Here is a 12,093-nt window from a genome sequence, read left to right as displayed (position 1 = left end):
TAGTGGCATACTCTTTTGAATGCTGTACTAGGCCACATTTACATGTTCAATATTTGGTCAGTACTTTACATCAGTATTAGTAATCCAAAACCAGGAGTGAGTGATAAATGCAGAACTAATGATGTGTTTCTATTATACTTTTCCTCTGATTGTTCCACTCCTGGTTTTTCTTACAAATACTGATGTAAAATACTCACCAAATACTAAATACATACACGTGGCCTCAGATTAACTGGAGAGTAAAAAAAAATAAAGTATGTTCACACAGAGTTTGTAGATTTTGGAGTGGATTCAAATTTTATTTTAATAAGCTTTCTATTGATTTTAATAGAAAAACACGGTCACAGTGCACATGGTGCATTTTTCCTTCCATATGGTCTTTTTCATATAGAAAAAGAAGCAACATATCAATTCTTGGAACATTTCTGCTAAAGGAAACAATGCAAATTTGTCAACTGAATCATCTGAAAACACACAAACTGCATTAAAAACACATCAACATTATTATTTTTAAACATTTTCAGCCAGATAAATCTACATGAAAAAACTCTGCTAAAATATGCACTATATAATTTTTTAATATTTAAAATGCATGGAACACCTATTATGAATAAAGAATATTTCATGACAAGAAGAATATATCTTTTTTAGCTTCTGCCTACTTAGCCAACTGGAAGCATGAGAAAACTTCATAAGTCATCATTATGCACACTCAGCCCAAAACATACAAGTTAATGTTTTCATATTTCTTTTTTTTTCAACCTATAAAGTGCGAACATACTTCACAGAGCTGTACAAGGATTAACTCACAGAGTAATTTACTTTTCCTAAGGTCACACACACACCAATGGCAATTAACCTATTACTCTGATGTTGACATGTGGAAGAAAACCCAGAAGAAACTCACCCAAATTCACATTGGGGAAGTGGCATGTAGGAAAAAGAATAATACTATGTTAGATTAAAAAGAATAATGATTCGGGGGAGACATTGCATAAAAACAGAAATAGGCTTTAAACGTATACTACATCAATCAAGGACATTGTTAATTCCTGTGGGAACAGTACCGCTGGTAGTCTAGGCAGCCGGTAGGACTCATGGGAAGACAGTTGTATAGCGCTGCTCTGAGTGCTACATTAAAACTTATAGAAAGGTTAATGTTATCCTAGAATTTAGCCTAAAAGCTTTCACTGCAGTTTTCATGGCATTTATTTCTCTAAATCCATTTTTCTACCCAGAGTTCACTCAATACAATATGTGTATGTTTTGCTCCAAAGTAACAAATCATGATTTTCATAGTCTAAAAAAGGCAGGAGAACATTTCAAGTTTCTAGTTGACCGCAAAGAAACATTTTGCAACAAAGGAGCCCATTCCACTCCGCTTCTTGAAAAGAAATGCAATCAGAGTTATTGTACGTTTTCTGCTAAACAATCAGCTGCTTGACAATTGTCTGCTCTGCGCAGTATGTAATCGTAGATGCGGGCATACTCGAGTTCTGTCCATTTGTAAGCTCTCTCCTGCTGTTAGATCATGGCCCCTGACTTGTATAGCGTGCTTTCTAATGGCGTTTTAAAGTTAGCTAAGCCCTCTTCTTTCAATCATTTTATTCCTTGGGAGTTAAGTGATACCCTTATGAGTGACAGCTGAACATTTTGCTGGGCGTTATATAAATCCCTAGCAAGAAGTAACAGTTAAATGCTTCTAATTTATTTATTTTTTTATCCTTCTAGTATTGGACAGATTACTATTTACAGTGGAATGTGTCTGAATATCCTGGAGTGAAAAATGTTCGCTTTCCAGATGGACAAATTTGGAAGCCGGATATCCTTCTGTATAACAGGTATGTGTTTGCCTTGCACGAAAAAGTTTTTTTCTCTGATTAACAACCAGAGATTATAATCCATAATGGTGTAGTAACAGAATGAGCCGTCATGACTGCTTCAGTGTCACAATCGAGAAATAGCATATTATGCAACAAATGAGGTTAGAGCTTCATCATCCGATAATGCTTTCTCAGATAAATGTCTATGTAACATTGCTTAGGTACAATTAAAGTGTGTATTAGGGCAACCCATATGTATGGTGGTCATCACATTATTCTCAGGACCTTGGTGAAACATGAGGAGCTGGGACAATGTTGTATGGAAACTAGTACAAAGATAACTGAAGTGTTTCCAATAGAAAGAAGCCCGATCTATTTTCTAGACTTTAGTTTCAATCTGACAGCTACCATCTCATCCCTTGCCAAAGGCAACAAGGTTGATATAATTTTTTACGCATGACCCTCAGTGACTTCCATTCATCTAGTTATGGCTTTTGGAAGCTTTTGTCTCATGTACTTTACCATTATGACTCAGAGCCAGTACAAAATATAAATAACAAACTCAAAGCAAGGTATACATAGATGATTCAGTCAATTTGTAAGAAACTATCAACAGAGACGAAATGTATTATTCTAAATCCAAATATCATATGTACCCCAATATGGACATGGTAAAGGACAAATCGGAAATTATACACAAGAAAAGAGAACAAAGAACCGATCTCATGCCCAAATAATCGTATTAAATAGAATTTATTTGTGAAAAAATACACCATATGGTAGGGGGAAAAGAAACCAAAAAAGGGGGCACTATACTAAGGAGACAGAGAAACAGAGTCCTGGAGTGGTTACATGATAATACAGTAAAAATAGATGAATAAATAAATGTATGTCACCAAACACAGAACTAAGACAGAAATAATAGAATATACCCACAAAAATGGATAAATATGATGGTAAACAATGGTATGTACAATGATATGTACAGGGATACACCCTTACAAATTGGGTTGCAAATGCAACCACACTAGACGTAAAAATTATGTAGCCTGAGGTGTGCTCTAAAGCTAAGGTGAATATAAACTGCTAGATACAGCAGAGGATGTGTGTATATACGTATACCAAAGTAAGGTGCAAAAGTGCGGCCAGTATACCAATGTAAGGTGCAAAAGTGTGGCCAGTATACAGTGAAAAAATAGTAGTATGTGCAGGTACCTGCTTGATAATATTAGGCAGTATGATAAAAGTCACCAAGGATAAGTCCTATACCATAGTGTAATATGTTGGGAATAATGCCTGGAGCAGAGATTACCTGCAGCGCTGCCGTCTCCTGGATGTGTCCGTCCCCGGTAAATGTCTATGTAACATTGCTTAGGTACAATTAAAGTATGTATTAGGGCAACCCATATGTATGGTGGTCATAACATTATTCTCAGGACATTGGTGAAACATGAGGAGCTGGGGCAATGTTGTATGGAAACTAGTACAAAGATAACTGAAGTGTTTCCAATAGAAAGAAGCCCGATCTATTTTCTAGACTTTAGTTTAAATATGACAGCTACCATCTCATCCCTTGTCAAAGGCAACAAGGTTGATATAATTTTTTACGCATGACCCTCGGTGACTTCCATTCATCTAGTTATGGCTTTTGGAAGTTTTTGTCTCATGTACTTTACCATTATGACTCAGAGCCAGTACGAAATATACATTAGTCAAAAAAATAAAGGGAACACTAAAATCCCACATCCTAGATATCACTGAATGAAATATTCCAGTTGTATATCTTTATTCATTACATAGTGGAATGTGTTGAGAACAATAAAACCTAAAAATTATCAATGTAAATCACAACTAATATCCGACGGAGGTCTGGAGTTGGAATGATGTTCAAAATCAAAGTGGGAAATGAAGTTACAGGCTGATCCAACTTCAGTGGAAATGCCTCAAGACAAGGAAATTACCTCCCTGTATGACTTCCCTACAATACCTGGGCATGCTCCTGATGAGGCGGCGAATGGTCTCCTCAAGGATCTCTTCCCAGACCTGGACTAAAGCATCCGCCAACTCCTGGACAGTCTGTTGTGCAATGTGACATTAATGGATGGTGCGAGACATGATGTCCCAGATGTGTTCAATCGGATTCAGGTCTGGGGAACGGGCGGGCCAGTCCATAACTTCAATGCCTTCATCTTGCACGAACTGCTGACACACTCCAGCCACATGAGGTCTGGTATTGTCCTGCATTAGGAGGAACCCAGGGCCAACCGCAACAGGATATGGTCTCACAAGGGGTCTGAGGATCTCATCTCGGTACCTAATAGCAGTCAGGCTATCTCTAGTGAGCACATGGAAGGCTGTGCGGCCCTCCAAAGAAATGCCACACCATTACTGACCCACTGCCAAACCGGTCATGCTGAAGGATGTTGCAGGCAGCAGATCTCTCTCCACTGCATCTCCAGGCTCTTTCACGTCTGTCACACGTGCTCAGTGTGAACCTGCTTTCATCTGTGATTCGTCAGTGGCGAATTTTTGCAAATTTGCCAATTCTGGTGTTCTGTGGCAAATGCCAAGTGTCCTGCATGGTGTTGGGCTGTGAGCACAACCTCCATCTGTGGACGTCGGGCACTCAGATCATCCTCATGGAGTCGGTTTCTAACCGTTTGTGTAGACACATGCACATTTGTGGCCTGCTGGAGGTCATTTTGCAGGGCTCTAACAGTGCTCCTCCTGTTCCTCCTTGCACAAAGGCTGAGGTAACGTCCTCCTGCTGGGTTGTTGCCGTCCTATGGCCCCCTCCACGTCTCCTGATGTACTGGCCTGTCTCCTGGTTGCGCCTCCAGCCTCTGGACACTACGCTGACAGACACAGCAAACCTTCTTGCCACAGCTCGCATTGATGTGCCATCCTGGATGAGCTGCACTACCTGAGCCACTTGTGTAGGTTGTAGAGTCTCATGCTACCACGAGTGTGAAAGCACAACCATCAGTCAAATGACCAAAACATCAGCCAGAAAGCATTGGTACTGAGATGTGGTCTGTGGTCCCCACCTGCAGAACCACTCCTTTATTGAGTGTGTCTTGATAATTGCCAATAATTTCCATCTGTTGTCTATTCCATTTGCACAACAGCATGTGAAATTGATTGTCAAATAGTGTTGCTTCCTAAGTGGACAGTTTGAATTCACAGAAGTTTGATTTACTTGGAGTTATATTCTGTTGTTTAAGTGTTCCCTTTATTTCTTTGAGCAGTGTATATGAAATACAGCCTTGCACTCATCTGCATTTAAAACATCGCTCCAATGTTGATCTAGAAAACATATACCGTAGCATGCGCATGACATCACTATGATATACGTATGCAATGTGTTTTTTTTTTCTCTGTACCTATTATTCTACAATTATTTACAGGACCATTTACAGGTTTATATGCTACAAAATGGTGATGTATCTGTAAAAATCTTACAGCCTCTGTTGTTTTTCTCTCACCCATTCGCTTTCACTGGCGAGTCTCATATGATATACTCGGCCACTCGCAGCATGCTTTGATCTTTTTCTCATCCAGATCCTAGCTGAGAAAAAAAATGCAGATGAGCACTAAATCGATGAATGAAATTTTTTATCAGATTGCACTTGTCCAATTTATGCACAGATGAGTATGAGCCTTAAAGCAGGGGTGGGGAACCTTTTTCCAGCCGGGGCCATTTGGAAATTTCTACCATCATCCAGGAGCCACATAAAAATGATCACCTTCAAAATTACCCCGGTATATTTAGTCAAACAATTAATTTTGGTAACTCACCCTTAATATGACAGCTGGAGCTGCTTCTCTTTGGTGCTGCTGTGATGTTAGGTGATGCTGATTACAGTATGTTGCTTCTCACAGCTGCTCTTCCAGGGGTGGCACAAAGATCACTAGGGGCACAAAGATCAAAGGAGGGCCCATAGCTGGAGGGGACAGAGATTACAAGGGGCACAGATCACATGGGAGGCCAAATATCACAGGGGGTACATAGCAGGGGGCACAGGTATCACAGTGGAGCACATAGATCAGAGGGGGGCACAAAGCTGGGAGCAACAGAGATCACAGGGATGCACATAGCTGATGGCACAGAGATCACAGGGGGCATATAGCTGAGGGCACAGAAATCACAGGGGGCATATAGCTGGAGAGCACAAAAATAACAGGGGGGCACAAAGATCAAAGGAGGACACATACCTGGGGGGGCACAGAAATCATGGAGGGACACAGAGATCACAGAGGGCATATAACTGGAGGGGCAGAGAGATCACAGGGGGAACAGAGATCACAGGGGGACACATTGCTGGGGGGGCACAGAGATCACAGGTGGCATATAGCTGGAGGGCACAGAAATTACAGGGGGTATATACAGTGGGGCAAAAAAGTATTTAGTCAGTCAGCAATAGTGCAAGTTCCACCACTTAAAAAGATGAGAGGCGTCTGTAATTTACATCATAGGTAGACCTCAACTATGGGAGACAAACTGAGAAAATAAAATCCAGAAAATCACATTGTCTGTTTTTTAACATTTTATTTGCATATTATGGTGGAAAATAAGTATTTGGTCAGAAACAAAATTTCATCTCAATACTTTGTAATATATCCTTTGTTGGCAATGACAGAGGTCAAACGTTTTCTTTAAGTCTTCACAAGGTTGCCACACACTGTTGTTGGTATGTTGGCCCATTCCTCCATGCAGATCTCCTCTAGAGCAGTGATGTTTTTGGCTTTTCGCTTGGCAACACGGACTTTCAACTCCCTCCAAAGGTTTTCTATAGGGTTGAGATCTGAAGACTGGCTAGGCCACTCCAGGACCTTGAAATGCTTCTTACGAAGCCACTCCTTCGTTGCCCTGGCGGTGTGCTTTGGATCATTGTCATGTTGAAAGACCCAGCCACGTTTCATCTTCAATGCCCTTGCTGATGGAAGGAGGTTTGCACTAAAAATCTCACGATACATGGCCCCATTCATTCTTTCATGTACCCGGATCAGTCGTCCTGGCCCCTTTGCAGAGAAACAGCCCCAAAGCATGATGTTTCCACCACCATGCTTTACAGTAGGTATGGTGTTTGATGGATGCAACTCAGTATTCTTTTTCCTCCAAACACGACAAGTTGTGTTTCTACCAAACAGTTCCAGTTTGGTTTCATCAGACCATAGGACATTCTCCCAAAACTCCTCTGGATCATCCAAATGCTCTCTAGCAAACTTCAGATGGGCCCGGACATGTACTGGCTTAAGCAGTGGGACACGTCTGGCACTGCAGGATCTGAGTCCATGGTGGCGTAGTGTGTTACTTATGGTAGGCCTTGTTACATTGGTCCCAGCTCTCTGCAGTTCATTCACTAGGTCCCCCCGCGTGGTTCTGGGATTTTTGCTCACCGTTCTTGTGATCATTCTGACCCCACGGGGTGGGATTTTGCGTGGAGCCCCAGATCGAGGGAGATTATCAGTGGTCTTGTATGTCTTCCATTTTCTAATTATTGCTCCCACTGTTGATTTTTTTCACTCCAAGCTGGTTGGCTATTGCAGATTCAGTCTTCCCAGCCTGGTGCAGGGCTACAATTTTGTTTCTGGTGTCCTTTGACAGCTCTTTGGTCTTCACTATAGTGGAGTTTGGAGTCAGACTGTTTGAGGGTGTGCACAGGTGTCTTTTTATACTGATAACAAGTTTAAACAGGTGCTATTACTACAGGTAATGAGTGGAGGAAAGAGGAGACTCTTAAAGAAGAAGTTACAGGTCTGTGAGAGCCTGAAATCTTGATTGTTTGTTTCTGACCAAATACTTATTTTCCACCATAATATGCAAATAAAATGTTAAAAAAACAGACAATGTGATTTTCTGGATTTTTTTTTCTCAGTTTGTCTCCCATAGTTGAGGTCTACCTATGATGTAAATTACAGACGCCTCTCATCTTTTTAAGTGGTGGAACTTGCACTATTGCTGACTGACTAAATACTTTTGGGCCAACTGTAGCTGTGGGGAGAAGAGAGATCACAGGGGAAACAGAGATCACTGGGGGCACAGAAATCACAGGGGCACATGTTGTGAATTCTGTTGTCGGGCTCCCTCCTGTGGTCATGAATGGTACTTCGGCTGGTTCTGTCCATGGACTTCCTCTGGTGGGTGTTTCTGAGTTTCACAGGTGATGAGGTTAATTCGTTATCTGCTGCTCTATTTAACTCCACTTAGATCTTTGCTCCATGCCACCTGTCAATGTTCCAGTATTGGTCTGTTCACTCCTGGATCGTTCTTGTGACCTGTCTTCCCATCAGAAGCTAAATTCCAGCTTGTATTTCTTTGGTTTGCTATTTTTCGGTCCAGCTTGCTATTTAATTTGTTGTCTTGCTTGCTGGAAGCTCTGGGACGCAGAGGGAGCGCCTCCGCACCGTGAGTCGGTGCGGAGGGTCTTTTTACGCCCTCTGCGTGGTCTTTTTGTAGGTTTTTGTGCTGACCGCAAAGTAACCTTTCCTATCCTCGGTCTGTTCAGTAAGTCGGGCCTCACTTTGCTAAATCTATTTCATCTCTGTGTTTGTATTTTCATCTTTACTCACAGTCATTATATGTGGGGGGGCTGCCTTTTCCTTTGGGGAATTTCTCTGAGGCAAGGTAGGCTTTATTTTTCTATCTTCAGGGCTAGCTAGTTTCTTAGGCTGTGCCGAGTTGCATAGGGAGCGTTAGGTGCAATCCACGGCTATTTCTAGTGTGTTTGATAGGTTTAGGGATTGCGGTCAGCAGAGTTCCCACGTCCCAGAGCTCGTCCTTATTATCAGTAACTATCAGGTCATTCCGTGTGCTCTTAACCACCAGGTCCATTATTGTCCTGACCACCAGCTCATAACAGTACAGGTGGCCCAAAGTACTAATGCATCTCAATAGAGGGATAAGAGAAGTTCTGAGACCATTTTTTTTTCTTTGCAGTGTGTTTTGTCTCTATTTTCCCCTTTACCTCTGGGTGGTTCAGGACACTGGTGTAAACATGGACATTCAAGGTCTGTCCTCTTGGATGGATAATCTCACTACAAGGATACAAAACATTCAAGATTTTGTGGTTCAGAATCCGATGTCAGAGCCTAGGATTCCAATTCCTGATTTGTTTTTTGGTGATAGATCTAAGTTCTTGAATTTCAAAAATAATTGTAAATTGTTTCTTGCCTTGAAACCTCGCTCCTCAGGTGACCCTGTTCAACAAGTAAAGATCATTATTTCTTTGTTACGTGGTGACCCTCAAGACTGTGCATTTTCCCTTGCGCCAGGAGATCCGGCATTGCGTGATGTTGATGCGTTTTTCCTGGCGCTTGGATTGCTTTATGATGAACCTAATTCAGTGGATCAGGCAGAGAAAATCTTGCTGGCTCTGTGTCAGGGTCAGGATGAAGCGGAGATATATTGTCAGAAGTTTAGAAAGTGGTCTGTGCTCACTCAGTGGAATGAATGTGCCCTGGCAGCAATCTTCAGAAAGGGTCTCTCTGAAGCCCTTAAGGATATCATGGTGGGGTTTCCCATGCCTGCTGGTCTGAATGAGTCTATGTCCTTGGCCATTCATATCGATCGACGCTTGCGTGAGCGTAAAGTGCTGCACCATTTGGCGGTACTATCTGAGCATGGGCCTGAGCCTATGCAATGTGATAGGACTTTGACCAGAGCTGAACGGCAAGAACACAGACGTCGGAATGGGCTATGTTTTTACTGTGGTGATTCCACTCATGCTATCTCCGATTGTCCTAAGCGCACTAAGCGGTTCGCTAGGTCTGCCACCATTGGTACGATACAGTCTAAATTTCTATTGTGTGTTACTCTGATTTGCTCTTTGTCATCCTATTCTGTTATGGCATTTGTGGATTCAGGCGCTGCCCTGAATTTGATGGACTTGGAGTATGCTAGGCGCTGTGGTTTTTTCTTGGAGCCCTTGCAGTATCCTATTCCATTGAGAGGAATTGATGCTACGCCTTTGGCCAAGAATAAGCCTCAGTATTGGACCCAATTGACCATGTGCATGGCTCCTGCGCATCAGGAGGATATCCGCTTTCTGGTGTTGCATAATCTGCATGATGTGGTCGTTTTGGGGTTGCAATGGCTACAGGTTCATAATCCAGTATTGGACTGGAAATCTATGTCTGTGTCCAGCTGGGGTTGCCAGGGGGTACATGGTGATGTTCCATTTTTGTCTATTTCGTCTTCCACTCCTTCTGAAGTTCCAGAGTTTTTGTCGGATTATCGGGATGTATTTGATGAGCCCAAAGCCAGTGCCCTACCTCCTCATAGGGATTGCGATTGTGCAATTAATTTGATTCCTGGTAGTAAGTTTCCTAAGGGCCGATTGTTCAATTTATCTGTGCCAGAACACGCCGCTATGCGGAGTTATATAAAGGAATCCTTGGAGAAAGGCCATATTCGCCCGTCGTTATCACCGTTAGGAGCAGGGTTCTTTTTTGTGGCCAAGAAGGATGGTTCTTTGAGACCTTGTATTGATTACCGCCTTCTTAATAAAATTACAGTCAAATTTCAGTATCCTTTGCCGTTGCTGTCTGATTTGTTTGCTCGTATTAAAGGGGCTAGTTGGTTCACCAAGATAGATCTTCGAGGGGGGTATAATCTTGTGCGTATTAAACAAGGCGATGAATGGGAAACAGCATTTAATACGCCCGAGGGCCATTTTGAGTACCTGGTTATGCCATTCGGGCTTTCCAATGCTCCATCAGTATTTCAGTCCTTTATGCATGACATCTTCTGAGAGTACCTGGACAAATTCCTGATTGTGTATTTGGATAATATTTTGGTCTTTTCAGATGATTGGGAGTCTCATGTGAAGCAGGTCAGAATGGTGTTCCAGGTCCTTCGTGTGAATTCCTTGTTTGTGAAGGGGTCAAAGTGTCTCTTTGGAGTTCAGAAGGTTTCATTTTTGGGGTTCATTTTTTCCCCTTCTACTATCGAGATGGACCCTGTTAAAGTCCAGGCCATTTACGATTGGACTCAGCCGACATCTGTGAAGAGCCTGCAAAAGTTCCTGGGCTTTGCTAATTTTTATCGGCGCTTCATCGCTAATTTTTCTACTGTTGCTAAACCGTTGACTGATTTGACCAAGAAGGGTGCTGATGTGGTCAATTGGTCTTCTGCGGCTGTAGAGGCTTTTCAGGAGTTGAAGCTTCGTTTTTCTTCTGCCCCTGTGTTGTGCCAGCCAGATGTTTCGCTTCCGTTTCAGGTTGAGGTTGATACTTCTGAGATTGGAGCAGGGGCTGTTTTGTCGCAAAGAAATTCTGAGGGTTCGGTGATGAAGCCATGTGCTTTCTTTTCTAGAAAGTTTTCGCCTGCTGAGCGTAACTATGATGTTGGTAATTGTGAATTGTTGGCCATGAAGTGGGCATTCGAGGGGTGGCGTCATTGGCTGGAAGGAGCCAAGCATCGCGTGGTGGTCTTGACAGATCACAAGAATTTGACTTATCTTGAGTCTGCCAAATGGTTGAATCCGAGACAGGCTCGATGGTCGTTATTTTTCTCCCGTTTTGATTTTGTGGTTTCGTACCTTCCGGGCTCTAAGAATGTGAAGGCTGATGCCCTGTCAAGGAGTTTTGTGCCTGACTCTCCGGGTGTTCCTGAGCCGGCGGGTATTCTCAAAGAGGGGGTAATTTTGTCTGCCATCTCCCCTGATTTGCGGCGGGTGCTGCAAAAATTTCAGGCTGATAGACCTGACCGTTGCCCAGCGGAGAAACTGTTTGTCCCTGATAGATGGACTAGTAGAGTTATCTCTGAGATTCATTGTTCAGTGTTGGCTAAGCATCCTGGAATCTTTGGTACCAGAGATTTGGTGGCAAGATCCTTCTGGTGGCCGTCTTTGTCACGGGATGTGCGTTCTTTTGTGCAGTCCTGTGGGACTTGTGCTCGGGCTAAGCCCTGCTGTTCTCGTGCCAGTGTGTTGCTTTTGCCCTTGCCGGTCCCGAAGAGGCCCTGGACGCATATTTCTATGGATTTTATTTCGGATCTCCCCGTCTCTCAAAAGATGTCGGTCATTTGGGTGGTTTGTGATCGCTTTTCTAAGATGGTCCATTTGGTACCTTTGTCTAAATTGCCTTCCTCCTCTGATTTGGTGCCATTATTTTTCCAGCATGTGGTTCGTTTACATGGTATCCCGGAGAACATCGTTTCTGACAGAGGTTCCCAGTTTGTTTCAAGGTTTTGGCGATCCTTTTGTGCTAGGATGGGCATTGATTTGTCTTTTTCCTCGGCTTTCCATCCTCAGACTAATGGCCAAAC

The 12,093-nt window shown here is 42.7% G+C and overlaps 1 protein-coding gene across 1 annotated transcript in view; it reads left to right on the top strand.

Annotated features, from left to right (window-relative positions):
* The window catches only part of CHRNA7 (cholinergic receptor nicotinic alpha 7 subunit), a 622,924-nt gene that overhangs the window by 414,427 nt on the left and 196,404 nt on the right, over window positions 1-12,093 (top strand). Inside the window, exon 4 of the mRNA XM_069765888.1 lies at window positions 1,732-1,841. Within this exon, the coding sequence (XP_069621989.1) occupies window positions 1,732-1,841 (110 nt within the window). The remainder of the gene's footprint in view (window positions 1-1,731; window positions 1,842-12,093) is intronic.

Source organism: Ranitomeya imitator, chromosome 4 (genome assembly GCF_032444005.1).
Source record: "Ranitomeya imitator isolate aRanImi1 chromosome 4, aRanImi1.pri, whole genome shotgun sequence".
In the NCBI taxonomy this organism is placed as follows: Eukaryota; Metazoa; Chordata; class Amphibia; order Anura; family Dendrobatidae; genus Ranitomeya; species Ranitomeya imitator.
This window is presented reverse-complemented; position numbering and strand designations above follow the sequence as displayed.